Consider the following 27,854-nt stretch of genomic DNA (forward strand, 5'->3'; position numbering starts at 1 on the left):
GCGTCATTGGAATAACGAGCCTCTGATTGGCCAGACAACACGGAAGTGACGTTGACAACGAACGTTCAGCCGCACTTTCAACGTCATTTCTTACCCGTTGGCCGGAAGTTGTCATTGGCAACGTCATCACCTGCCACTTCCGGTTACTCCCGCCCGAAGTCAGGACTCAGCGCGAGCCGCCCGGTCCCAGGCCCCGAATCCAGCCCCGAGCCGCCCGGCCCCAGGCCCCGAACCCAGCCCGAGCCGCCCGGTCCCAGGCCCCGAACCCAGCCCGAGCCGCCCGGTCCCAGGCCCCGAACCCAGCCCGAGCCGCCCGAGCCCAGCCCAAGCCACCCGGCCCCAAACTCCGAGCCGCCCGGCCCCAGGCCCCGAACCCAGCCCGAGCCGCCCGGCCCCAGGCCCAAAACTCCGAGCCGCCCGGCCCCAGGCCCCGAGCCCAGCCCGAGCCGCCCGGCCCCGGAGCCGCCCGGCCTCAGGACTCATCCCGAACAGCCAGACTTCGATCCCGGGCCTACTCGAGCCCCTGGGTCCCGCTCCGAACCCGGAACCATGGGGCTTGCTTTTTCGCAGTTATTTGGCCGACTCTTCGGGAAGAAGCAGATGCGGATCCTGATGGGTGAGTACAATGTAACCACGGCCCAAAAGAATGGCTCCAGGGCAACTTGATAAAGCTCTCCGGCTCTGGAGTGTAGAAATCCTGCTGTTAGTGGGGTCAGACTAAAGGAAATGGATGGTGGGGAATTGCGCAGATATGTCTGTAGGAAGGAAGGTGATCCTGAATCAGAGCCCAATGCATCAATGTACCTTTTGATTCTGTTTAGTTTTGTGATAAGCCATTGTTGTTTCTACAAATATACATTTGGTGTCAATGTCCCTTTGATAGATGTAAAACTGGTGTTGGACTTTGGTTATTTCATTGAGTATAAAATATTGCCTATTTTAGTGACCAAAGTACATTTTAAGACAGAATATCTACACCCTGAATGATAATTTGACCTCCTTTCAGATGCTCATCTACCTGTGTTGTTACTTTCTTGTTTAGAATCATAAAGTGAGAACACAGAAGGTCATTATTTGTTCTGTTATGTTTGTGTTGGCTTATTGAAAGGACTATTCCAATACCTCGACTACCTAGGGTGACACAGTGGTTAGCACTACTGCATCGCAGCGCCAGGGACTGAGGTTCGATTCCTGGCTTGGGCCAATGTCTGCGCAGTCTGCACATTCTCCCTGTGTCCGTGTGGGTTCCCTCCAGGTGCTCCAGTTTCCTCCTGGTGCTCCAGTTTCCCCTCATAGTGCAAAAGATGTGTTGGTTTAGGTGCATTGGCCATGCTAAATTCTCCCTCAGTGTACCCGAGCAGGTGCAAGAGTGTGCCGACTGGGGGATTTTCACTAACTTAATTGCAGTGTTAATGTAAGCCTACTTGACACTAATAAACTTTTTAAAAAATTGTTCTCACCCCAGCACCTTTCAATTTTTCTTCCCTTCCAAGCATTTATCCAATTTCTTTCTGAATATTACAGTTGAAACCACATCCACTGCGTTCCAGATCACAACTCTATGTAAGAGTGAAAAAAGCTACCTCTGGTTCTTTTGTCAATTACCTTACAGCTGTGTTTTCTGACCCTTCAGTTATTGGAACCATTTCCCCATATTAATTCTATCAGAATCATTTATGATATTTGAATATCTCTGTTAAATCTTTCATATAAAGCCCCTCGTTCCGGTACCATTCTAGTAAATCTCTCCTGTGCCGCCTTGACCACCACCTTCGTGAGTGGTGCCCAGAATTGGACACACTGATCCACTGTGTCCAATCAGTGTTTTACAAAATCTTTGTGCAGGTTTTTGTATGGTCTCCATCTATGAATTCAAAGATCATTTATGCCTTCCAAATTTTTAATGGCTCCGTCAAATGTTTGTGTATATACATTTCAAGTGATCCTGTTCCTGAGCACCCTTTAAAATTACACCAATTTCCTTGTACTGCTATTCTTCCAATGACTTTAAACTTCTCTGTTAAACTTAATCTGGTACACATGTTCATTTCGCCCTTCTAAGTTCTGAATCATTTATAATCAAAATTACTGTTGAGTCGGTAGTTACCACCCTATCAAGTAGTGATTTCCAAATCCCAAACATATATTGCATAAGAGAAGTTTATCCAAATGTCACCACTGGTTATTTTGCCAGTCACTGTAAATCTGTACTCTGATTATCCACCTTTCAGCCGCTGGGAACAATTTCTAATTTGTGCTGTTTGAACCTTTCATGATTTTAACACCTCTATAAAATATTGTCTTGGCCTTTGATTAAAGCGAACAACTCCAATTTTTGTCTGTCCATGTAATTGTAATCCCTCATCTCTGGAATAATTCTGGTAAATCTCTTCATCCTTGCGCAATCTTCATGCTTTTACTAAAACTGGGGCATATCTCTCTGGCTTTCTTTATTAATGTATGAATAAGGAGTAGGCCATTTAGCCTCTCAAGCCTGTTCTGCCATTTAATAAGATCATGGCTGATCTGATTTTAACCTTAATTCTGCTTTCCGCCTACCCCCAATGACCTATCATCTCCTTGCTTATCCAGAATCTACCCCCTTTATAATGAAGAACCTATCGAGCTCTGACTTAAAAATATTCACTAACTCTGCTCCACCACCTTTTCAGGAAGAGTTCCAAAGACACTCGATCCCCTGAAGAAAAAAATTGCTCCATTTATAAAGCTCAGGATGCAATATTTTTAATTTATTTGTTAACCTACCCTACCACCTTTGAAGATTTGTGCACATACACCTCCGCGTGTCTCTGTTCTCAAACCCCCATTAGTATTATACCATTTTGCTTGTGTTGTCTTCCCATTCTTCCTAACAAAATCTAGCACTTCATATTTTTCTGAGTTTCATTTGATGTTTAGTTCCATCAGCCTATCTGTTGGTCTTGAAGTCCATTTAAGTCTTTCATGCTGTTTACCTCGCTTGCAAGTTTTAGCATCTGCAAATAGAAATTCACTCTAGTACCTCCAAGGTCTATTCATTAATGTAAGTCTGAAAACATACTGCAAATTGTAACAACAGGTTTTTATCTTTTAGTCAATTCTGTATCCATGCTGCTGTTGCTTTTCCTTTTGTCCCTTGGGCTTCAATTTTGTTAACAAGCCTGAAATATTATTTATAAAATGTCTTTTGAAAGTCCATATGCACAATATCTGCTGCACTGCCCTCATCCAGCTTCTGTTAACTCATTCAAAAACTCAGTCAAATTAATCACATTTTGCTCTTACCAATTGTGGTGACTTTATTTTGTTCATACTTGTTCAAATGTTTAATTTTCTTGTGGATTATTGTTTCTAAAAGCTTTCTCACCACACTCTCTGAACCTGGTGCAGTTTCTCCTTCTGTAAACAAAGGTTCAGTAAGCGTAGAATAACATGTCTGACAATCACATTTTAATTTGATGTTTTTAAGTTTCCTTTGTACTTTGATTTCTGTTCGGGCTGTTCCCCCTCCTTTTGGGGAGCTGCCCCTTTTACTTTGTCCCGACTTAATCTGAGTTTGTTTATTTGGTTTGACCTAAAAAGAGGGCACAGAAACATGTGTGCCATGAGGTGCCAACTTGAAGAAGTTGAGCCACATGCACGTGAACAGAGTAAGCAGCATTCTATTGACAGAGTGAAGTGTAGCAATGCATCAACTCTGCAGTATTGTCACCCACTTGTGAATCTTTGAAGTTGCATCCAGCACTCAGGGAAGATAGTGTGGCTATTGGGTGCCAGCCATCTCAGTGTCAAGATGTTGATGCAGGAATTCCTCAGGGCAGTGCTTACTTCTGTCATAAGGTTCAAAGTGAAACTATTAAATGATGATTGCAGTATCAGCTTCACTCATGATTCCTCAGGCTATTGAAGTCTGACTGCATTCAGCAGGTCCTAAACAACATCCGGGCTTGGGCTATTAAATGACAAGAGACATTGTCTGGCAGTTATACAAAAGCAATGTCCATCTCCAATAAGAAAGTCTAACCACCTCCCCATGGCAATCAATGCAATTGCCAACATTGAATCTCTCACTGTCAACATCCTTAAGAGTAACTTTTGATCAGAAACTTGATTGCAACAGTCATAGATGCATGAGATGCTTTTCTGAGGACAGGTCAAATGAATTGACCTTAATGTTGAAGAAGAATTTCCCTCAAAGTGGGCCAAAGGGCCCTTATCAAATGGGGTTAATGTGGAAATGGGCAGTGGCTGCAATCTGTGCGTTCACATTTTTTCTTGTGACTTGGCCCATTGCTGTGCCCCAAGGATGTTGCATTGCTGCCAAAGTTCTTTGGGCTCAGTTGCAATTCCTCTGGTAATGGAGTGGCTTGCCCATGATACCTGCAAACAGCAGGACTTGGATAGTATCCAGGCTTGGGCTTACAAATGGCAGACAATGGAAGAAATTGCAATGATCCAACACTGGATACCAGGCAAGCAGTTTAGTGACACAAGAAATGGGAGTAGACCACATTGTCCATTGAGCCTGATGCACCATTCAACATCACAGCTGATCTTGGGCTTCAACTCTTTACCCGCTTGCTCCACATATCACTTGATTCCGAGACCAAAAATCTGCCTATCTCAGCTTTAAATGGATTCAACGATGGCACGTCCGCAACCTTCTGGGATAGAATATTCCAAAGGTTCACAACCTTTTGAAGTAATTCCTCCTCATCTCGGCCTTAACTGATTGGTCCCTTATCCTGACTTTTGCTCCCTCCTTTTTTAGAATCCCTGATCAGTGGAAACAATCTTTCAATATCTACCGTCTCCCTCAGCCCCTTAAGGATTTTATAGATTTAAATAAGATCACCTCTCATTCTTATAAACTCCAGAGATTATAAACCCAATTTAGTTAACCTTTCACTATAAGACAACTGACTCCCTCATCCCAGGGACCAGTTTGGTGAACCTACACTGCCACCATACAATATGATGGGATCCAGAGAATTGGGTAAGTCTGCAATCCCCGTGAAACACTTGGTTACACTTAACCTGTATACATCTCTTTGCAGCCTCTGTGTTCTCATAACTTACTTTCCCAACTTGCCTTGTATTGTCAGCAAACTTGGACACATTATTCTTGATCTCTTAATTTAAGCCATTAATATAGATTGTAAATAGTTGAGCCGTAGCAATGATCTTTGTGGCACTCCACTAGTTACAACCTACAAACTTAAATACCTTGTTTATCCCTACACTCTGCTGTCTCTGTCAACTAATCATCTTTCCGTACTAATATATTGCCCCAACTCCATAATCATAGAATCCTACAGTGCAGAAGGAAGCCATTTGGCCCATTGAGTCTGTACCAACCACACTCCCACACAGGCCCTATCCCCATTTACCCTAGCTAGTCCCCGTGACACTAAGGGGCAATTTAGCATGTCCAATCCACCTAACCTGCACATCTTTGGATTGTGGGTGGAAGCCAGAGCACCCGGAGGAAACCCACACAGACACGGAGAGAATGTGCAAACTCCACACACAGTGACCCAAGCCGGGAATTGAATCCGGGTCCCTGGTGCTGTGAGGCAGCAGTGCTAACCACTGCCACCGTGCTGCCCCTCATGCAAGCTCGTAACTTGCATGTTAACCTTTTGTGTGGCATCATATCAAATGCCTTTTGGAAATTCAAGTATACTACATCTGGCTCCCCATTATCTAACCTATAAGCGGCATCCTCAAATAGCTAATAACTTTGCCAAACATGATTTCTCTTTCTTAAAATCTTGAGCCTTTGATTGTAGTATGATTTTCTAAGTTCATTATTAAGATTTTCTTAATAGATTCCAGCATTTTCCTGACAATTGATGTCAGGATAACTGGCCTGTGGTTTCCTGTTTTCCCCCTCCCTACTTTCTTGAATAATGTTCTATTTGCTAACTTTCAATGCACTGGGTCCATTCCAGAACTCAGGGAATTCTAGGAAATTCTGACCAGTGCATCCACTATCTGCAACTATCTCTTTTAGAATTCTTGTACGTAGGCCACCAGGTCCCGGGGATTTGAGGGCAGGTTTGCCCTTGTGTTTCTCTAATACTTTTTCTCTGCTGATACAGTATTAATTACTTTAAATTCCTCAATATTAGTTCCTCGGATAGGTTATCTCTGGTATGTAACTTGTATCTTCAACTGCGAAGACAGACACAGATTTGGTCACTGTCACTGTTATTTCCTCATTCCCATGTTTTCTTGTCCTTGCCTCCAAGGGCTAACATTTTCTTCAGCTGGCCTCCTTTTTGAATATTAATAAAAGCTCTTACAATTGTTTTGTATCTCTGGCTAGTTTACTCTCATATTATATTTTCCCCTTTTTGTAAATTTCATGGTCACCCTTTGCTACTTTCTAAACTCTTCCAATCCTAAGGCTTACTATTATTCTTTGCAACATTATAAGCCTCTACTTTTAATCTGATGCTATCCATAACTTCTTAGTAAGCCATAGATCTTTCTCTGATTTTTTTGTGTCTTTAATTAAATGTATCTGTGTTGAACATTTTGGGAAACATTTAAAGAAACAATTCAGTGTTTAGTTCCCACCATACCTTGTAATCTCTTACGCAATTGATCAGAGCCAGCTGTCCCCTCAGACCAATGTAATTTACTTCAGTCAGTTTAATATTGTTTTGGATTCGTGTATGTCACTTTTTAAAATTGATTATCTTCAATGTTATGATCACAGTTTTGCAGAGCATCTTTTTCTAATGAGATTACAAATTAATCCTGCCTCAATAGTACATCTAAAATCCAGTTGGTTGTTCTACAAATGTATTGTTCTACGTAGCTATTTTGAAAGCATTCTGCAGATTCATTTTCCAGATTACCTATGCCAATTTGATTGATCCAGCCGATGTGAAGCCCTGTTCAGTTATTGAATTGCCTTTGTCCAGTGTTTCTTGATGCTGTCTCATGTTGTAACTGCTGTTCAAAGGGTATGTTGGGGTTAGATGAAGGTTAGAAGGAAAGGGTGGCATCAATCAATTGGGCAGAATGGCCTGTTAATTCTGGAATATTGTACATTCAATGTAATCTATTAACTGTTTACATGGTCACTGCTTCAGTTACTATCTCCATTAGTGATTTCCACATCTTCAGAACAAGAATAAAGGTTGCCCATTATGCTTGCCTAAACCTTTTAGCAAAAGCTTGTATCAATGTCCACTTGTTCTAGACACCTCAATCATTGGAAACTGATTCTTTTCACTGTATTCTCCTTTTGAAACGAATTACCTTTGTCAAATTAATCCATAACTGCCTCTGTCCTAATGAAAGCCAACTGAAAAAATTGTGTTTAGCTATAAATGAAAGTTGAAAATTACCTCGCATGTTGTGAATATGCATTTAAATAGGGAATACTCCATAGAAAAGGTTAGGATATAACGTACTGTTAAGGAAGTTTTAGCATAATGTAAGTCATTTAAATTGCCTTATTTTCTTCTCAGTGGGACTTGATGCAGCTGGTAAAACTACAATTCTGTACAAGCTGAAGCTGGGCGAGGTTGTTACCACCATTCCAACAATTGGTAGGTTTCTCAATAGATTATATTTCTGTGGCAAGTTAAAATATTCATTGTCTTTATCTAGTTCATTTAACTGCTGGGAAGGTAAGCTGACCAATTTCATCTCCACCACTTGTACTGCTGGGAGACTTGCAAGAGGAACAATCCCTCAAGTAAAGGAACCGTCGGTATTCAATGTAACTTGCATTTATACAACGCGTTAGAAGTACATCCTTCAGGTGTAATCAAACTAGAATGGACACTGAGCCAAGGAGGAGATACTGGTTGGGGCGATCAAGTGCTTAGAGTTGGATCTGAAGGAGGAGAGAGAGGACGTGGAAGGGTTTAGGGAGGTAATTCAATTGTTTGTGCCCTAGAAGGCTTAAGGTGTGACCATCATTGAGAAACCCTATATATGCAGATGGTATAGCTAGAACCAATATTTAGAAAACCTTCAAGAGTGATGATGGGCCATGCTCTCTGGACTGGTGGAGCTGCAGCTAAAGATATGGAGACTTGATAGCGATTCAGAGAGTTGTTATGGGAAATATGAGAATGGTTTGTGGATAGCAACACATTTAGGCCTTTGGTGAGATAAAGGCAATGAGATATTAGCTTCAAGGACAGAGAGGTTGAGTGTGAGGTTTTTGAAAAGGGATTGATGGTAGTTTTGAAATTGAGGGTGACGATACTTGAAGAAATATTACCGGGAGCTAGGAAGATAGAGGAGCTTGGCGAGGATACAAAGCAAGATGAGAAAACTGGCAAGGCACATGAGTTAAGGGTGAGACAGTCTGGGACGGGATTGGATTTAATGGGTGAGGAGAACAGTAAATCAATAGCTGATTGGAGGTCTTGTTTCTGGTGGCAAAGCCATACGTGAGTTTATTGCACTTTGAAATTGGAGCTGAGAAGTTTAGAAACGATATTGGTGGTGGAAAAAAGGAGCTGTAGGGTGTTTTAGCAAAGGAGCGCAGGGGCTGATGGTGTTGGCTGTGATTCAGCCAGGTGTTGTGCTAGAGGGAAAATCAACTGTGTACCAGATAATCAAGTCTTCATAGCTTGGCCAGGTGAAACTGGAAAGAAGGGCTATACTGTGGGGAAACTCCCAGCATGGAGGAGACTAGACATTTGGCTGGGGACAAGAGCATCAAAAGAGGAAGTAAGAGAGTGGTTGAGTAAATAGGCAGCTGAGCACTGTAGCAAATGGCCAACGGCTATGTGTTGAGTTTTGATAGATCTGATTGCGCTCCTTTCTGGGGCAAATGCAAAAGGAAGTGTTTGTTTGTTCTTGATGTGTGTCACTGGCTAGGCCACATTTTTGCCCATTCTTAATTGCCTTTGAGAAAGTGGTGGTGAGCTGCTGCTTTGAATCACTACAGTCCATGTACTTATATATGGTATAAGTACACCCACAGTGTTGTAAGAGAGGGAGTTCCAGCATTTTCACACACTGACAGTGAAGGGTGATATATTTCCAAGTCAGAGAATGTGTGACTTGGAGGGGATCTTGCTTGCCCTAGTGTTCCCAAGTGTCTGTTACTCTTGTTCGTTCTTCTAGTGGTAAAGATCATAGGTTTGAAAATTGCTTTTGATGACGTCTTGATGAGTTGCTGTGGTGTCTTGTGGATGGTATGTACTGGTGCCACTGTGGATTGGTGGTGGAGGTGGTGAATGTTTAAGATAATGGGTGAGATGTGTGATAGTGTACCTTTAAGAAAGATTTTTTTAAATCATGATTTCTGCAGCTCTGTTTCAGTGGCTTCTTAGCTCACAGTTTCACTGATGCCATTGTTGCCGATTTGGCTGGAATTATCCTTTAATTGCTTAAGTGGTTTAAATGGGGTTGTTTGTGTTTAATCTGGGATTAGTTTTACGAACCTGCATTGTTGGGAGAAAAGATCATGTGTTTTTGGACAGTTTCTTTTTCTTTCCAATGAGTTTATGGTTTCAGTTTTAAGAGTTCTGAGGCTGCAGTTTAGTTTTTAGTTTTAGCAGGGGCATCAAGCAAGAAAGAAGCTGAAGTCTCTGTCTCCTCCTCCCTGTTCTATTTGGAAATTCTGCTGGTTATCTCAAGGCAACGTTTGGCCTTCCAGAAGGAAAGTGCAGGCTTCGAAAAGACTCCATTCCAGTTGTGAGATTTTGATCGATGCTGAGTTAAGCCTGTGAAAAGAGTTCTGTCTATGAAAGGTTTTGGTTTGTTGGAACAGCTTTAATATTCATTTAAGGGTTAATACATTATTGTGGTTTTTTGTTTGTAATTGTTAAAAGGTATTACTAATTTTCTTTCTTATACATGTTAATTATATTCTTAAATAAACTTTGTTTGATAAAAGCTCTCTATTGGGTTGTTGAATCACACCTGAAGTGAAACATATCATGCTGATTCTAGCCAAATTCAAGATGCAAAAATTATGGTTCGGGTGGTCTCCATAAAACTTTGGAGTTTCTAATCTGACCCATAACAGATGCCAGCCAAGCAGGTACATTGTCTTGGATATTACTGACCTTCGTGAGTGTCATTGAAGCTCCAGTAAAGAGCTGTGGAAGGAAAGGAGTTGAATATAAATGAATAGTTGAGAATGGTCTTATTTAGTAGGACCATTGAAGTCAGGGCACCTTGAGAAAAGGAGATGGTCGCATCAATAAGGCAGGTTTAGGGACAGCCGTGAAATCAGAGGAGAGAAGGAATTGAGATGGGAGGTTGAAATTACTGAGAGTTACTCCATGCAGTTGCTGAAGAAAGATATCTTAGAACCTTGAGTGAATAGTGAGGATCATTGCCAATGAAAAGTTTAAAGAAAGGTTAGAGGAAATAAAATAGAGACAAATGGCAGAGGAGTAAGTATAGTGAGAGACCAAGGTGTGAATGGGCAAATTAGGCTTGGTGAGGGGCAAAATATTATCCACAAACAAAGTTTCAGTCAAAATCATAATGTCCATATGATTATCCAGAATAGAGTTGAGAATAGCAGAAACCTTGTTTGTAAGTGAACAGAAATTCTGGAGAGAAATGCAGAGTTGAAACAGAGAGTATTAGGTGGGCAAGTGGTTGGTGAGGTTAGTCCCCATTCGGTACATTGGGCAGAAAGACCAGAGAGGGCAAGCTGGGGTTAGCGGGGTGTCTGTTTGTAATGAGACAGTGATGGGATACAGAGAATAGAGTGAGGCACTCGAGATAACCGAGCTTACTCAGCAGGATGGCAAGTCTAGCTTATAGGCAGGAGAGTAGAAGTGCAAAAACTGGCCACCGGTTAGGGATTAGATTTGAACTACAATATGAGGGGGCATGTTCAGTAGAAAGCAATTGTCAGAAGCATGATTTTTGATTAAAAAATAAATTAAAGTTGTACAGTCCTGGAGCAGATTGTGCCTAATGACTAAACATTAAGGAGTTATTTCATTATAGGTTTCAATGTGGAGACTGTAGAGTACAAGAATATCTGCTTCACAGTGTGGGATGTTGGAGGTCAAGATAAAATCCGACCTTTGTGGAGGCACTACTTCCAAAACACACAGGTATGTGAATGCTGAACTCTTGGGCATGTCCTAATTATACTGTCCATTATTTCACAAATAGTATTCCTTTAAGGAAGGAAATCTGCTGTCCTTGCCTGGTCTGGCCTGCATATGACTCCAGAGCCACAATATTGAGATTGACACTCAACTGTCCTGGGCAGCTAGGGATGGGCAATAAATGCTGGCCAGCCAGCGATGCCCATGTCCCACAAATGAATTTGAAAAAAGTAATTCCTCCCACAACAGCCATCGTTCTCCATTGTAATGCAGGAGAATATACTTGCCTAGTGTATGAATGAAAAGGGGAATAATATGTTGGTATGCTGGTTAACTGGATTTAATGATTTTAGGTGCCCTCATTTATGTAATATGATATAAATAGAACATTGAGTTGAGTGTAAAATAAGAATTCATTACCTGAGTTGATCTCGGTGCATTTATCCATCGATGTGGCAGATTGTACAGATGCCCTATCCACAAAAGCCAGTTCCTAACTTGGTTAGCCATCACCCGATCAGCCCAAATGCCAATTAAATGTGGGCCTTTTAAGCTAATAAGTGATATTGCAAGTGAAAATAAGGAAATGGTGTAATTGTTGAATTCTTATTTGCATCGGTATTTATAGTTGAGGATGTCCCAAGGAAACTAATATTAAATCCAGATAAAGGACTCGCCAAATTACCAGAACCAAATTAAAAGTAACAAAGAAAATTGGTACTAAAGAGTGGCGAATCCCCTAGACCATGACTTCAAAGGAAGTAGGTGAGCACCTACTTTGGGGAAAGACGGTGGCATACAGCTAATAGAATCCCAACAGTGCAGAAGGAGGCCATCTGGCCCATCGAGCCTCCACTGACAACAATCCCAGCCAGGCCCTATCCCCGTAACCCCACGTATTTACCCTGCTAATCCCTGACACTAAGTGGCAATTTAGCATGGTCAATCCACCTAACCTGCACATCTTTGGATTGTGGGAGGAAGCTCACGCAGACACTGGGAGAATGTGCAAACAACACACAGGCAGGTACCTGACGCTGGAATTAAATCCGGTGCTGTGAGGCAGCAGTGCTAATCACTGAGTCACTGTGCCGTCCAATGTCAATGGACTAGTAATCCAGAAGTCCAGGCTAATGTCTTGGAGACGTGGCTTAAAATTCCACCTTGGTAGCTGGTGAAATTTAAATTCAAATGCATAAAATTTAGAATTGGAAGCTAGCCTCAGTAATGGGGACCATGAAACCATCAACAGTTGTTGGAAAAACCCAACTCGATCACTACTGTCCTTTAGGGAAGAAAATCTGCCATCTTTACCAGATCTGGCCTGCATGAGCCCAGATCCACAGAAATATGGTTGACTTTTAACTGCCCTGAGAAATGGCTGAGCTAGCCACTTGACCCAAGGGGCAATTAGGACAACAAATTTTTAAAAATTGTAGATGCCCAAATCAATCTTCCAAAGTTCTCTTGGTTCAGGAATTGTTCATTTCGATTGGAAAATTGTACGTATTACTCTGCTGTTTAAGGTAAAATTAAAAAATGGGTGTTCATTGCTGGGAAATTAGTTCAGGTCTATAATCAAGGATAAGATGATTCTTCATCTTGAACATTTTCAGCTGGTTAGAATGAACCAGTCCGGATATGTAACTGTTTGATTTTCCAGCATTTTTCTGTTTTTTGTTTAATCATGCCTGGTGTATCTGATTGAATGTTTTGAAGAGGCGATTAAAGTAATGGACATGGGATGTCACTTGTATGGACCTCCAAAGGCATTTGATAAAAACTCTCAAAAGAGAGTGTTACCTGTAAGAAGCTCATGAGTTGAAGATAATTGACTGATCTGGTTAGGATATGTGCTGTGCTCCAGGCAACAGTGCAAGGATAATGTACAGAATATGACTAGTGGTCTCCCATAGGGTGGGGCGTCAACTATTCACTGCATATATTAGATAATGGGATGGAAAGCACTGCTTGATAGGGTGGTGGATACATATACAGTAGTAGCCTTCAAAGGGGAATTGGATAATTATTTGAAGGAGATAAATTTGTAGGCATTTGCGGGAAGAGCTGGGGGACTGGGGCTAACTAGATGTAAAAGAGCTGGGACTGCCTTGATGGGTAGAATGACTTGATGTGCTGTCCAATTCTCTGATTCTTTGGGTTAGTGTTTCGTGTGCAACAACAGTTTGCATTTATATAACATCTTTAATAAATCTTAGGACGCTTCACAGGTGAAATATAAAGCAAAGTTTGACACCAAGCCACATGGGCTGATGTGGCAAAAATGTTACTTGCCACTTGTGTGCCAGGCAATGCCAATCTCCAATAAGAGATCATCTAACCATCTCCCCTTGAGATTCAATGGGGTTATCATCACTGAATCCTGGGGTTACCATTGACCAGAACAGAACTGAACTGAACCAGCGTATAAATACTGTGCTACAAGAACAGCTCAGAAACTCTGATTCTTTGATGAAAGACCCACCTCTGAATCCCCAAAGCCTGTTCCTCATCGACAAGGCACAAGTCAGGAGTATGATGGAATAATACTCTCTTGCCTGGATGAATGCGGCTCCATCAACACTTAAGTGTGACACCATTTTGGACATAGCATGCTTGAACAGCATGCAACACACTAAACATTCATTCCCTCCAACACTGGTGCACTGTGGAAGCTGTGTACACCATCTACAAGATGCTTTGCAACAGTTCCTTTAAGCCTCTTTGACTGCACCTTTTCAAACCAGCCGGAAGAGTGAGGGCAGCAGACGTGGGCACACCACTAGCTGCACTTCCTCCTCCGAGTCTCACACTACCCTGACTTGGAACCATGTTGTTATTCCTTCTGTCACTTGATCATAATCCTGGACCATAAAACCATAAAAAATAAGAACCGGAGTAGGCCATTTGTGCCTGCTTCACCATTCAATAGGAGCATAGCTGATCTGACATTTCTTGCATCCACTTTCCTGCCCCCTCCCTGGAATCCTCAATTCCCTTCCTGATCAAAAATCTATCTAACTCCACCCTAACTATACCCAAAGACTCTGCCTCTGCAGATCTCTGTGGCAAGGAATTCCAAAGACTCCCTCTGAAAGAAGAAATTCCTCCTTATCTCAGTCCTAAATTGGTGTCCCTTTATTCTGAGACTATGTGCTTCAGTCCTAGACTCTCCCATGAGGGAAATATCCTCTCAGTATTTACACTGTCAAGTAAGTCCCTTAAGAATCCTGGATGTTTCAATGAGATCACCTCTCGTTCCTCTAAATTCCAATGAGCAGAGTTACAACCTGTTTCACCTTTGTTCATAAGGCAATACCTCCATACTGGGGCTCATCCTAGTGAACTTTCTCTGAACTGCTTCCAATGAAATCTTTCATTAAAAGCTCCCTTTTTAATAGCACTATGGCTGTATCTGCACTACACATGGACTGTGGTGGTTTAAGAAGATGGTCACCACCACCTTATCAAGGATAATTAGGGATAAGCAATGAATACCTGTAATCACAATGAAAGAACAAAAAGGAAAACAATATTGGGGCAGATGGCCAAGCACGTGGACGAGGTGATGGGGGTTAAAGGATGTCTTAAAGGAAGAAAAAGACGTTGAGTGACTCAGGTGTTTCGGGAGGGAATTTTGGAGCTTGAGTTAAGCAGCTGAAGACATGGCCACCGATGGTGGAACAAATAAAATCTGGAATGTCAGATCTGGAGGCCAGAATTAGATAAAGTTGTGGGGCTGCAGGATATTAGAATGGGAAGGAGCAAGGCTAGGAAGGGATATTAAAACAGAATTTTAAAATCAAGGTGCTGCTTTATTGGGAGCTCATGTAGGTCACGGTGATAAATGAATGGGACTTGGTGTGAGTAAGGCCTGGACCAAGTTTGTGGAGGGTAAAATGCCTGATGCTGGCCAGGAGTATGTTGGAATAGTCACGTATGCAGGTAATGAAGGACATAGATGAATGTTTCAGTAGCAGATGAACTGAGGCAGGTGGACCTGGGTGATTATATAGAAGGGCAAATGAGCAATCCTGGTAATGCCGTGGATGTGGTCAGAAGCTCATCTTGGTCAAATCACACCAAGGTTGTGAACAGTCTGTTTTAGCCTCTGTGCTGGGTGGGGGAATGGAGCTTGTAACAGCAGAGTGGCACAGTGGAACCCACATTCAATTGGGTCACTGTCTTGTTGAAGTTTGAACTTTCTCCCCACGCCTGCGTGGGTTTCCTCTGGGTGCTCTGGTTTCCTGGTGTTGAGACTTTTTACAGTTCCTCCCACAGCCCAAAGGTGTGCAGGTTAGGTTGATTGGCCATAGTAAATTGACCCCAGTGTCAAGGGATTAGCAGGGTAAATGTGTGGAGTTACTGGAATAGGGCCTGGGTGGGATCGTGGTCGGTGCTGACTTGATGGGCCAAATGGCCTCCTCCTGCACTGTCGGGATTCTATCAAAGCTTTAGCGATCTTAATAATTAATTGGTGGAAATTTCTGCTCATCCAGTCCTGGATGTCAGACAAACAGTTTGATAATTTAATGGTGGTGGAGGATGTGAAAGAGCTCGAGCTGCATGTGAAAACCAGCACGGTTCGGATGATGTTGCCAAGGGACGGCATATAGATGAGAAACAGGAAGGAGCCAAAGATTTGCATAGCAAATTGCCACGGCCAACTTTGATTCTATGCAATTTTGAATTTTTCCTGCAAATTATTGGTCCTTGGCAATTATTGTTGAGATATGTTGAGTTGCAAGGGACAATATTTCAGCTCCACTGTCTGTTACAAAAGCTTTGAGAAATTATCCAGCCAAGAAAAAGAACTACTCAATTGGAATTCTACAGATATTTAGTGAGTGAGTGTTTCATACCTTCTCATGCAACTGTTATCCTTCACACCGTTCACTGTTGAGTGAGTTGTGCTCTGTTGCCCAAAGGACAAATTACTATAACACTATTGATGGTTTATCTTTGTAGGGCTTAATCTTTGTTGTGGACAGCAATGACCGAGAGAGAGTGCAAGAATCGGTAGACGAGCTACAAAAAATGGTAAGAAATGGCAGTGTTGTTTGGTTGAGAGGAAACCCAGTTTTTCTTAGTATCTGAGTTGGGGGTCTCGCTTTGTTCCAGTTCTTTGCTGGATCAAATCTGTGTTGTATCTTAACTGGGAGGTTAAGATTGAAGTATCCTACAAATGAGCTCTTAAAGTGGAACCAATCAATTTACATATTTTGCCCTTCATCAAGAATGTTTGGAAATAAATATTCGACCATTTTGCCTCATGTTAGCCATTTATACAGATATCCCTTTTACGTCACCCGCTATGGATTTCTCAGCAGTCATTTGCAAAGTTCTGCACATTTATTGGCAGAAAGAAACCACTTACTGAGGAAATAATTCCGAAAATGTTAATAATGGCCCAGGGGGTGCAAAATGAGGCCAGCCTTCAAATGAGATTGACAACGTGGCTCTATTAAGATTACAAATCATAGATTGTAAGAAGAGGCACTGAGCCAATTATAAATACAGACAGGATTAAACTGAACATTTGATGCATTTTGTTTCATGTAGTATGTGCATTGTCCAAGCCAGGCAATAGCTTTGTCAGTGGCTAGATGGAGTTCATTAATCCTGCTCAAGATTAGTCAGCGGTCACTCCTTGACAGTGAGTCATTGTTTGCACTGCACCACAGTTGCAAGGGTTCTTGCAACCCCACTGATATTGATGGCTTAAAAGAGGCATTGACCTGTCCAGAAATGGTTCAAAAGGGCCCATGTTGTCATGGAAGATCAAAGACATGTGACCAAAGCAGTAGGCCTGTGATGGTTTCTGGTGAACTTTTCTCCTGCAAATTCTCCTGTTGTAGGTTCGCAGCTGTTAGTCCCAGAAATGGTGGGTTTAATCATATGAGGTGGCTTGAGGAAGGTGCACTGCTGGTGGCTTGAGGTAATTGAATAAAGCCAGGCTTTCGCTGGAGTAGATCCTATCCAGTAGGCTGCCTGTTGCAATACCCTCCTGATATGATTGGGGTGGGGCAGTGTTATTCGGGACTGGGAGCCAGGGGAAGTGAGTTGGTCAGAAAATACCTGTGGTGATGCATGTTGTTGAGTTTTATATTGATGATTTTGTGGGCAGATTGGTACCATACAGATATACAAGTGGCAAGAGCAGACAGATCTTGAGCTGTGATCTCCATGGGGTATCGCCCAGTTTACTGAAGGTTTCCATTTTTTCTATAGTCTTGATGAGGTGCTGCTTATAGGTGAGGGTTCTGTCAAGATTGACACCTGAATGAACATAGGGATCATGTTTCTGTCCCTGGCCATCCAGGGGGAACCGGTTCCTGGCCCCTCAACTGTGGCTGAGTGACAATTCACCAAAAAATCCCAAGTTCAATTGCTGGCCTATGTTGAATTAGTTTTTATTAATTCAAGGGATGTGGGCTTCGTTGGATTGGCCAGCATTCATTGCCCATCCCTAATTGCCCTTAAGATGCTCTCAACTGATACAACTGTTGAAGATTTGGAGGTCAGCCTCAATATTCTGCATTATAGCGAAGGGAAAATTAGCTAGAGTTTCTGCTCCTGCATATTCATTTAACCCTCACATTGATGTGTAGTTCTTGGGGACATTTGGGATTAAATTGTCACTGTTCACAGTTGAATAGTTGATCAACATTGACTGTCCAATCTTGGTTTGTCCTTTAGAACAATAAGAAATCGAGCTCTGCAGCACTGACGGTGCACAATTACTGAAAGCAGCTCCTATTACCCACTAAAGCGAGTTCTGTCGCTGCCATTGCGCTCTTTATTGCCTCTAAGAAGTTAACATTGAAATTCTAAAACATTTGGAAAACATGAGAATTAATTTATGTAAAGATTTCTTAAACCTTCAATTTTCTTCTAAAACTGCAGTAAAGTGTTTATTTAGCTTTGATTCATGTGATTACTGAACTCACTTGGCTTGTACTTTGCTCTTTGTTCCCAGCTGCAAGAGGATGAGCTGAGAGATGCAGTGTTGCTGATATTTGCAAACAAGCAGGATTTGCCAAATGCTATGTCAGTTTCTGAGCTCTCGGAGAAACTGGGAGTACAGCGCATGCACAGTAGAACTGTAAGGCTTTTGTATTTCTCAAAAATATACATCTCCATTGTTGTTTGGTGTTGTCTTTAATGCTCCCAGTGGCAAGAAGGTGCTGGCTTTTAACTGCAGCTCTAATGGGCTTTGACAGGGAAAAGCAGTATTTGTTTCCGGCCATTACAGTGTTGGCCTTGGCTCTGGCTTGGAGATGGCGCACACGCCTCTGAGTTCAAGCCACACTCTGAGACTTGTACAGATAATCTTGGTTGACACTGCTGTGCAGTGGTTGAGGAGTGGCACAATGTCAGAGGAGCAATACTTGCCCTGCCAAGATAGTGGCAGGATGGTTCTTATCACCAAATCAGATGTTGACCTTGTACCCTTACTCCATTGCTACATTTTCTCCTCTTTTGAATCTTTTGGTTCTCATTTGAGATCCTTGTTCTTTATTGCCCACTCAAGTGCCTTGAAAATTCTGAGTTGCCTTCATTGTATCCCTCCTGTAGTCTCTGCACCAAGTGGCTTTTCATCCTGGATTTCAATCTTTATCCTAACTCATCCTTTTTTGGTCTCTGCTGAGTTCACTGTCTTTCTTTCTCCCTTAATCTCACCCTCCACGTAAATGTCCCAACCCATATTCATGAGCCCCTCTTTTCTAACCCACCTTCCTTACGCATGCACGCACCACTCCCCACACCACCGCCACCACTTTAATCACAGATAAGGTGATCTTTGATCACTTCCTTGTATTACTCTTCGCACACACCCCATTTCCCTATCTCAACCGTCCTTTTGTATCTGTCCTTTGGGGAAAAGCTATCCTCCAATTCGTTTAAAATTTTCATTTAAAAATCCCAACTATCAAACCCTTGACCTTCTGCCCAGCATGACTTTTCTGCAGCTGCAGATTTTCTCATCCACATCTTATCTCACCTCTGCCCCAGTGCCCAGTTGAACCATTGCTTTCTCCTAAAGTTGCCTTCCGTCTGGGATGGCCCTCATCTCTGCTCCCTTGTGTCCAAGGGACACAGATGTGAACAGTTATGGTGGACCACTGGTTTAGCTATTCACTGCCAGATCTGGCTATGCCGTATTATTGGATCTTGCTCTTCTCTGTGAAAACTGCTCATTATTGTCCAAAACAAAACCCCAACTTTAACAAAATGCCATCTTAAATTCCTCTCCCCGTCTCTCTAACATCCATCAATAAGCTCCTGGATTTGTCATTACTGGGCGGCCCGGTAGCACAGTGGTTAGCACTGCTGCTTCACAGCTCCAGGGTCCCGGGTTCGATTCCCGGCTCGGGTCACTGTCTGTGTGGAGTTTGCACATTCTCCTCGTGTCTGCGTGGGTTTCCTCCGGGTGCTCCGGTTTCCTCCCACAGTCCAAAGATGTGCGGGTTAGGTTGATTGGCCAGGTTAAAAATTGCCCCTTAGAGTCCTGGGATGTGTAGGTTAGAGGGATTAGCGGGTAAATATGTGGGGGTAGGGCCTGGGTGGGATTGTGGTCGGTGCAGACTCGATGGGCCGAATGGCCTCCCTGCACTGTAGGGTTTCTATGATTTCTATGATTACAATTGATACTATCTGATCAGCTGCCAAATGTAAAGGGACCGAATGTATGGTAGCTAAATTTACAGATTACACCAAGATAGTTGTCGAGAAGGTAGAGCGTCTGAGTGAGTGGGCAAAAATTTGGCAGAGTATAACGTGGGTCCACTTTGGCAGGAAGAATGGAAAAGCAATATACTATTTAAATGGAGAGAGATTGCAGAATTAAATGGTATGGGGGATCTGGGTGTTCTGGTAAATAATTGCAAAAAGTTAGTATACAGATAAAATAAGTGATTAGGAAGGCAAATGGAATATTGGAAGAGTGGGCGAGGATCTGGCAGATGGAGTATAACGTTGACAAATGCGAGGTTATTCACTTTGGAGGAAATAATAGCAAATTGGATTATTATCTAAATGGAAAAAAATTACAACATGCTACTGTGCAAAGGGACCTGGGGGTCCTTGTGCATGAGGTGCAAAAACCCAGTCTGCAGGTGCAACAGGTGATCAAGAAGGCAAATGGGATGTTGGCCTATATCGCAAGGGGGATAGAATATAAAAACAGATGTCTTGCTGCATCTGTACAGGGCATTGGTGAGGCCGCAGCTGGAATACTGTGTGCAGTATTGGTCCCCTTATTTGCGGAAGGATATATTGGCCTTGGAGGGAGTGCAGAGAAGGTTCATCAGGTTGATATCCGAGATGAGGGGTGTTGATTATGAGGAGAGACTGAGCAGATTGGGTTTGTACGTGTTGGAATTTAGAAGGCTGAGGGGGGGATCTTATAGAGACCTATAAGATAATGAAGGGGCTGGATAGGGTAGAGGTGGAGTGATTCTTTCCACTTCGAAAGGAAGCTAGAACTAGAGGGCACAGCCTCAAAATAAAGGGGGGTCAGTTTAGGACAGAGTTGAGAAGGAACTTCTTCTCTCAGAGGGTGGTGAATCTCTGGAATTCTCTGCCCACTGAAGTGGTGGAGGCTACCTCGTTGAATATGTTTAAATCACTGATAGATGGATTCCTGATCGGTAAGGGAATTAGGAGTTATGGGGATCAGGCGAGTAAGTGGAACTGATCCACTTCAGATCAGCCATGATCTTATTGAATGGCGGGGCAGGCTTGAGGGGCTAGATGGCCTACTCCTGCTCCTATTTCTTATGTTCTTCTTATTGGCATTCATTGCAAAAGGAATGGACTGTAGCTATGTAGGTCTTGGTGAGAGCACATCTGGAGTACTGTGTGCTGTTTTGAACTTATTTGCAAAATAATACTTATTTGATCTCCTTATTAAAAAAAGATATTGCTTTTGATCACTCGTTCACTTAATTCATTCCTAGGGTAAAGAGCATTGCTTATGAAGAAAGGCTGAAACAGTTAGGCCTATACCTATTGGAGTTTAGAAGAATGAAGTGATCTTGAAACATAAGATCTTGAGACTCAATAGGGCGGATATCAGGATGATGTTTCCTCTTGTGGGGGAAGCTAGAATTAGCCACATAATTTAAGAATAAGAAGTCTAACCTTTTAAGATCAAGATCAGAAGACATTTTTCTATGTGGAGTTCCCTTTCCCAGAAGGTAGTGGAGGCTGGGTCTTTCATATATTCAAGGCAGTTAGACAGATTTTTGTTGAACAAGGGAGTCGAGGGTAACGGGAGGCAGACAGGAAAGTGGAGTTGAGACCAGGCAGAGGGAGAGTCAACATGGTTTTGTGAAGGGGAAATTACATTTAACCAATTCATTGGAGTCCTTTGTACATGTACATGCTGTAGATAAAGGGAAACTGGTAGATGCACTGTACTTAGATTTTCAGAAGGTATTTGGTAAGCTGCCTCTTCAAAGATTACTGCAGAAAATAAAAGCTCATGATGCAGGGGGAACATATTGGCATAAATAGAAGATTGGCCAGCTAACACGAAAACATAGCCATAAAATAGTAATTTGATAATATGTCATGTGTCACAGGATCGTGACTTTTTATGATTTATATAAATGACTTGGATGAAGGGACCAAAGATATGGTTGCTAACTTTGCTGATGACAGAAAAATATGTAGCAAAGTTAGTTGTGAATGGGGCATAAGGAGGCTACATGAGAAGGGAAATAAATAGGCTAAGTGAGTAAAGATCTAGTCAATGGAGCATAAGGCAGGAAAATGTGAAACTCCATTATGGCGGGAAGAATAATAAAACATATCTAAATGGTGAGAGAATTGCAGGACTCTGAGATTCAGATGGATCTGGGTGTCCGAGTGCAGGTACAACAAATAATTAGGAAATCTAATAAAATGTAATTGTTTATTGTGAGGGGAATTGAATACCAAAGAAGGGAGGTTATGCCTTGATTGCACAGGGCATTAGTGAGACTGCATGGAGTAATGTTACAGTATTGGTCTCTTTAAGGAAGGATGTAAATGCATTGAAAGCAGTTCAGAGAAGGTTTACCAGATTAATACCTGGAATGGGCCAGTTGTATTATGAGGAAAAATTGTACAGGTTAGGTTTGTATCTGTTGGAGTTTAGAAGAGTAAGAGGCGACTTGATTGAGATAATTAAGATCCTGGGGGATCTGACGGGGTGGATGTGGAAACAAAGTTTCCTCTTGTGGGGGAATCTAGAATGGTCACGGTTTAAAAGTAAACGGTTGACCATTTAACAGAGATTGAGAAGCTTTTTTCTTACGGTTTAGAGTCTTTGTATATCTCTGTCTCAAAATACTGGAAGCAGAACTTTTGAACATTAAGGCAGGGCGAAGGGGGTGAAAGTTTATTGGGTAGGTAGGAATGTGGAGCTGAAGTTACAATCCGATCAGCCATGATCTTATTGAATGGTGGAGCAGGCTCGAAGGGCTGAATGGCCTAGTCCTGCTCCTTATGCTCCTACCTTTTCCCTTCTTTCCCCTGGCTCAATTTAAATTGCTTTAAATTTCTCCCTGCCCTAGCCTTGAATTTCACTCCAAACTCATGGCCTCCCATGCTCATGAGACCCACCTTTTACACCTTTGACCCTGTTGCCATGAAACACCTTCCCTGCCTAGTCCCCACCTTCATTGATATTGTTGATGTTTCTCTCCTTGGGTTCTGTCCTTCTCTTGCTATGGGTTTATTATGTTAAAATTGCTTTTTATATGTAAGTTGCTGTTTACTGAGGGATCTCTTGTACTTATTGACCTCTCTTTCCTCTAAGGTGCTGCTTAAAATCTACCTCTGACTAAACATTTGACAATGTTTCCTAATCGTATTATGTGGCAATGTCAAACTTTGCTTTATCATACTCCTGTAAAGTACTGTGGGATGTTTAATTACATTAAAGTTGCTATTAAAAGAAAAAGTTTAGTTGTACCAGGGGAGAGCAGCACTGTTGGGGGCGGGGGGAGAGAATCTTTTGGATGAGCCATCAATCCTCTCTGGTAGTCTTAAAGGTCATGATGTGGAGATGCCGGTGTTGGACTGGGGTAAACACTAAGAAGTCTAACAACAGGTTAAAGTCCAACAGGTTTATTTGGTAGCAAAAGCCACTAGCTTTCGGAACAGGCTGTCCCTTCGTCAGGTGGGTGGGAGTTCTGATTACAAACAGGGCACAAAGACACAAACTCAATTTTGATGCATATCGACACAGACATCAAGTTTCTACATAATTCCGAAAGCTAGTGGCTTTTGCTACCAAATAAACCTGTTGGACTTTAACCTGGTGTTGTTAGACTTCTTACAGCCTTAAAGGTCCCATGGCACTGAAGGACAGCAGGAGTGTTCTGTTTGGTGCCCTGACCACTACTTATCTCTCGTCCAGCATCGCTAAAACAGAAGCTATGGTCATCTATCTCATTGTTTTTTTTAACCTTCATGCAATTTGTCTGCCAGAATTCCCACAACAGTAGCTACATTTAAGTAGTATTTCACTGATTGTAAAACGTTTGTGACATCTCGAGCTGTAGAAATCAGATTTTATTTACCCACTGGTCACTCTTGGAAATGCAGTTGAGTAAACTTTGGAAAGAGAACAGGTATAAACCCTGTCACTCTCTTTGGACAACTGATACTTGCATTTATAGTGTCTTTAACACAGTAAAACATCTTATCACAGCTTATTTTAACTTGTTCACACTTGTCTGAATTGGTGTGTGAAGTATAAACTTTGGGAGCTGCTGCTAATCCCTGCAAAGTTATCCATAAAGAAATGGAAGGATGAACCATTTAGCCAGCTATGTTTACCATTGTCACTCCCACGTCAGCTACTCAGACAAGTTCCATTCCTCTGCTGTTTCGCTGTGGCCAGTAATATTTTATGTAATGGTATCAGTTTCCTCACGTGTGATTTGCTTGTCTCAAAGATATTTGTAGCAATTCATATTGTTTACAGAATTGACAGCAAATTAAAAATCTAATCATAAAATACCCTGGCCATACACCACTCCTCCATATTAGCACATAGTAACTGGGCAATTTCACCCCATCACCATACACTTTTTAAACTGCTTCCTGTGTCACATGGCCACATTTTAGATAATGCGGTTTTTGCTGTCTGTATTAAAGATTCAGACTTCAGCAGAATTTCGGGTGAAATGTGAGAAACGAGAACTTTACAAACTCCAAAACACTATTCCATCTCTTCATTATTATAGAGTTTTTAGCTTAATTACCGCGGGGCATTACAGTATCTTGCAATGTTATACCATGAAAAATTCTTGTGTGTCACTGAGATTTATTTCTTTAGCTAAGGTTGTTGTAAGTTTGTTAATTTCTTTCTTTCTTGTCCTCACAGTGGCACATACAGGCCACATGTGCCACCCAGGGCACAGGTCTGTTTGAAGGACTGGATTGGTTGTCTGCTGAGCTGTCCAAACAATAGAAGAATCAGCTTCATCCACTATCCTGCCTATATCAGTGTGTCAACTTCTAGGATTTGAACTTTTAACAATAGCTTCCTTTTCCTAACTCTCCTGTTCTATCCCTTGATTTGCTTTCCATCTCATGCTTGTCGACTCTTTAAGGTCCATGTTTTTTTTAATTAAAATGAAATTCTGAATAGGTGTGATCTCCTCATTCAGTAATGGATGGATGCCCCCTTACAAGACCAGTTCAAGAAGTGACAGCGTCTGTAATTTCTTAGCTATGAGTTAGAATCTTTGATGCTTGTGACTGAATGTGAAGTTTATACCCAGCCCCCAACTGCAGTAGTTTCTCACTGCCCATCTAAATTTATGCCCTAACAACTGGATGAACTGCATTTATACAGCATTTTGCTATGTTTGCTAAATTTCTGATTTGAACCTTAGAGTATTATAAATGATTGTTCAATGCACAGTGATACACTCCCTCTTCAGTGTTCCACAGAATATACATGCTATTTGAGAACCCCAGAAAGATGTTTTGCAAATGTGAATTACAATGGAAGCCAAGTTGGATGAAGCAGTCATGACTATGGTTATGCTGTTTCAGGATTAGGAAATGTGTGAATCCTTGTTTACTGAATGGTTAGATTGTAGCTTGGAGAATGGACTTGTAATCTACATTTGTGAGGGGTGCCAATAATAGTAAACAGGTTCCTTAATCAGGTCATAGCTTTTCAGAGTAACTCCCTTTAACCCATTGCACCTGTTAACTGAACCAAGCCAAATTTCTTTCCATTTATTTCATCCTGCGCAAAGGAGCTTAATACCTTCAGCCTTTTTCAAGTGGTCTCTTGATCTTTCCTCTTCCTTTTGGTATAATAGGCTTGTCTCCTCCCACTTATATCCCTGAAGAACAAGATTCCAGTGTTGGCATTCTCCCATTGGTGCAACGAAGGGTTAACTGTAGTGCGTTCTGGTCTGATGTCACTGCTGTGCAAATCCAGACCTTGGTAGGAAATCCTTTTTGAATGGAATTACATCACTTCAAACCAGAAGAATTTGTATATTTTACTTTATGGCTGTGCTTTTGTTTTTCTTTTCAATTTAGGAATAAACTATCAGGTTACAAAGGGCACTGGTTTGCTGTTTCAGTGGCTCAAATGTAAATCATAATTTCCACAATTGTACAGAAAAAAAACAGTTGTTAATTGTCTCTTTGAGACAAATATATATATGGTTTGAAAATACAGCCAAATCTTAAATTGTATGCATGGAGCGTTTACCTCATCCTGCCATGGTATCGTAATTGCGCTGTTATAATGATGGGGAGCCCCTCTTGAAATTCCCCTTGTGTGTTAATGTAATGTTCTTTTGGTTATGTAAACACTTTGTGCTTTAGATGCTGTAAACACACCTGCAAATGTATATTGCATTCCCTGTGGAGATTGTGATTCTGATAACTGGCATTGTTACAAACAGTAAATCAGTGAGCTGAAGCAAACCATATTGAACGTAACTAAAGGCGTAGTATCTTTTCTGAAACATTGATTCAATCTTAATAAAGGCCTTTTCAGAAACATTCCTTAATATTTTATGCAAGAATTGTATTTTTTGTGTTTTTGACTTAATTCAGGAAAATTAAAAGAACTAGATTCTGAGGGAACTACTGCAACCATGAAGGCAATGCAGCAACCTTTAGTGAGTTTGATAAGCCAGGCTTAGTCAAACAGAAGGGTGTGAGACTGGTACCAGGGTAGGGAGTTGATAATCTGATGTCTCAGGTTGACACTGGATGATGATGAGGAACCAGTTGTCAATGTCACTTGGAATTAGCTCTTCACACCATCTTAAGGGCATTAGGTAGGAAACCCCAATGTGGCACAGTGGTTAGTACTGCTGCCTCAGTGCCAGGGACCTGGGTTCAATTCCTGGCTTGGGTCACTATGGAGTTTGCATGTTCTGTGTGTGTTTCCTCCCACATTCTGGAAGATGTGCTGGTTAGGTGAATTAGCTGTGCTAAAATCTCCCTCAGTGTACCTGAACAGGTGCCAGAGTGTGGCGACAAGGGGAATTTCACAGTAACTTCATTGCTGTGCAAATCCAGACCTTGGTAGGAAATCCTTTTTGAATGGAATTACATCACTTCAAACCAGAAGAATTTGTATATTTTACTTTATGGCTGTGCTTTTATTTGTGTGAATGTAAGCCTACTTGTGACTAATAAATAAACTATGCCCAGTGGACAAGATGAATTTGGAGAGGACATGTCAAGATGGTATTAAAGAAAGATACAAGTTCAAAATAAGTGAAGCTTAAGTTGAGGGAGAGTTTGGTTTGATAGGCTAGGATGCAGAGGCGGCTGAACATGTGGGCTCAATCTTAGTGATAAAGTCCATTATTATTGGAGGTGATCATGGCAGAGGCAGGGAAGTGGGTTTTAAGATGACAATTTGCAATCCAGAATATCCTGGAAACAAGCTTTCGGAGCACTGCTTCATCAGGTGAGAGTGGACTCACCTGATGAAGGGATAGCGCTCAAAGCTTGTGCTACCAAATAAACCTGTTGGACTTTAACCTGGTTTTGAGAGATGACTTACTGCACCTGGAGAAAGGTACGGTGCATAGAATGTACTGCTCAAGGCATTTTAATGGGAATAAAGAGCCTGAAACCATGCAGAATTGGAGGGACAGGAAAAAAAAGTGACAAAATTGCAAGTCACCATAATATTCAGACAAACCGTCTACAGTGGGAAAAGTGAATTTCTGACCACAAACCAGAGCACAGGCATACATTCAGACAGGAGCAGCAAGTTAAAGTTTCCTTAAAATGTAAGCAACTCAATTGCAGATCAGCAACACAGCAGCTGAAGTGTATTCTAGTACAAGAAACCACGTTTGAACAAGGATGACAAGAAAGAGCGAACCAAGTCAGGTGGTGGGCAATTGGGCTAGGTAACTTTAAACTAGTTGATACCACTTGGCAGGACAAGGGTGGCAGATGCATGGGAACACCAAAATGGTAAGTGCTAGACTGTAGCATTATGCCTTGTTTATAGTACTTTGCATTCTTGTGCATGAAGTTGAAAAATCAGAAGCACAAATTTGGACAAAGTTGCCTTCAGCCAGAGCAAGACAGAACTCAATATTCATAGCTATAAAATTTCAGCAGTGTTCGAGAACAAAAAAAGAGGATCACAATCACAATTACAGCAACTAAAGGTTTATTGCTGGTCAGACTAATTAGGTCTCTTTTAAACTGGCACAGGCATAAGGGTTGAATGGTGTTCTGTCTGGTTTCATGTTCAAACAGAGGCAGAGTTTTGATAAGAGAGTCACAACA

The 27,854-nt window shown here is 41.8% G+C and overlaps 1 protein-coding gene across 1 annotated transcript; it reads left to right on the forward strand.

The window, feature by feature from the left end:
- Positions 1-121: 121 nt before the first annotated feature.
- LOC144508000 (ADP-ribosylation factor 5) lies at positions 122-26,101 on the forward strand. The gene is made up of 6 exons (XM_078235696.1): positions 122-616; positions 7,488-7,568; positions 10,954-11,063; positions 16,029-16,100; positions 18,040-18,165; positions 24,445-26,101. Exons 1-6 carry the CDS (start codon positions 550-552, stop codon positions 24,529-24,531), a joined length of 543 nt encoding a protein of 180 aa, XP_078091822.1. The 5' UTR covers positions 122-549; the 3' UTR covers positions 24,532-26,101.
- Positions 26,102-27,854: the final 1,753 nt, after the last annotated feature.

The sequence above is a fragment of the Mustelus asterias genome, chromosome 19 (genome assembly GCF_964213995.1).
Source record: "Mustelus asterias chromosome 19, sMusAst1.hap1.1, whole genome shotgun sequence".
In the NCBI taxonomy this organism is placed as follows: domain Eukaryota; kingdom Metazoa; phylum Chordata; class Chondrichthyes; order Carcharhiniformes; family Triakidae; genus Mustelus; species Mustelus asterias.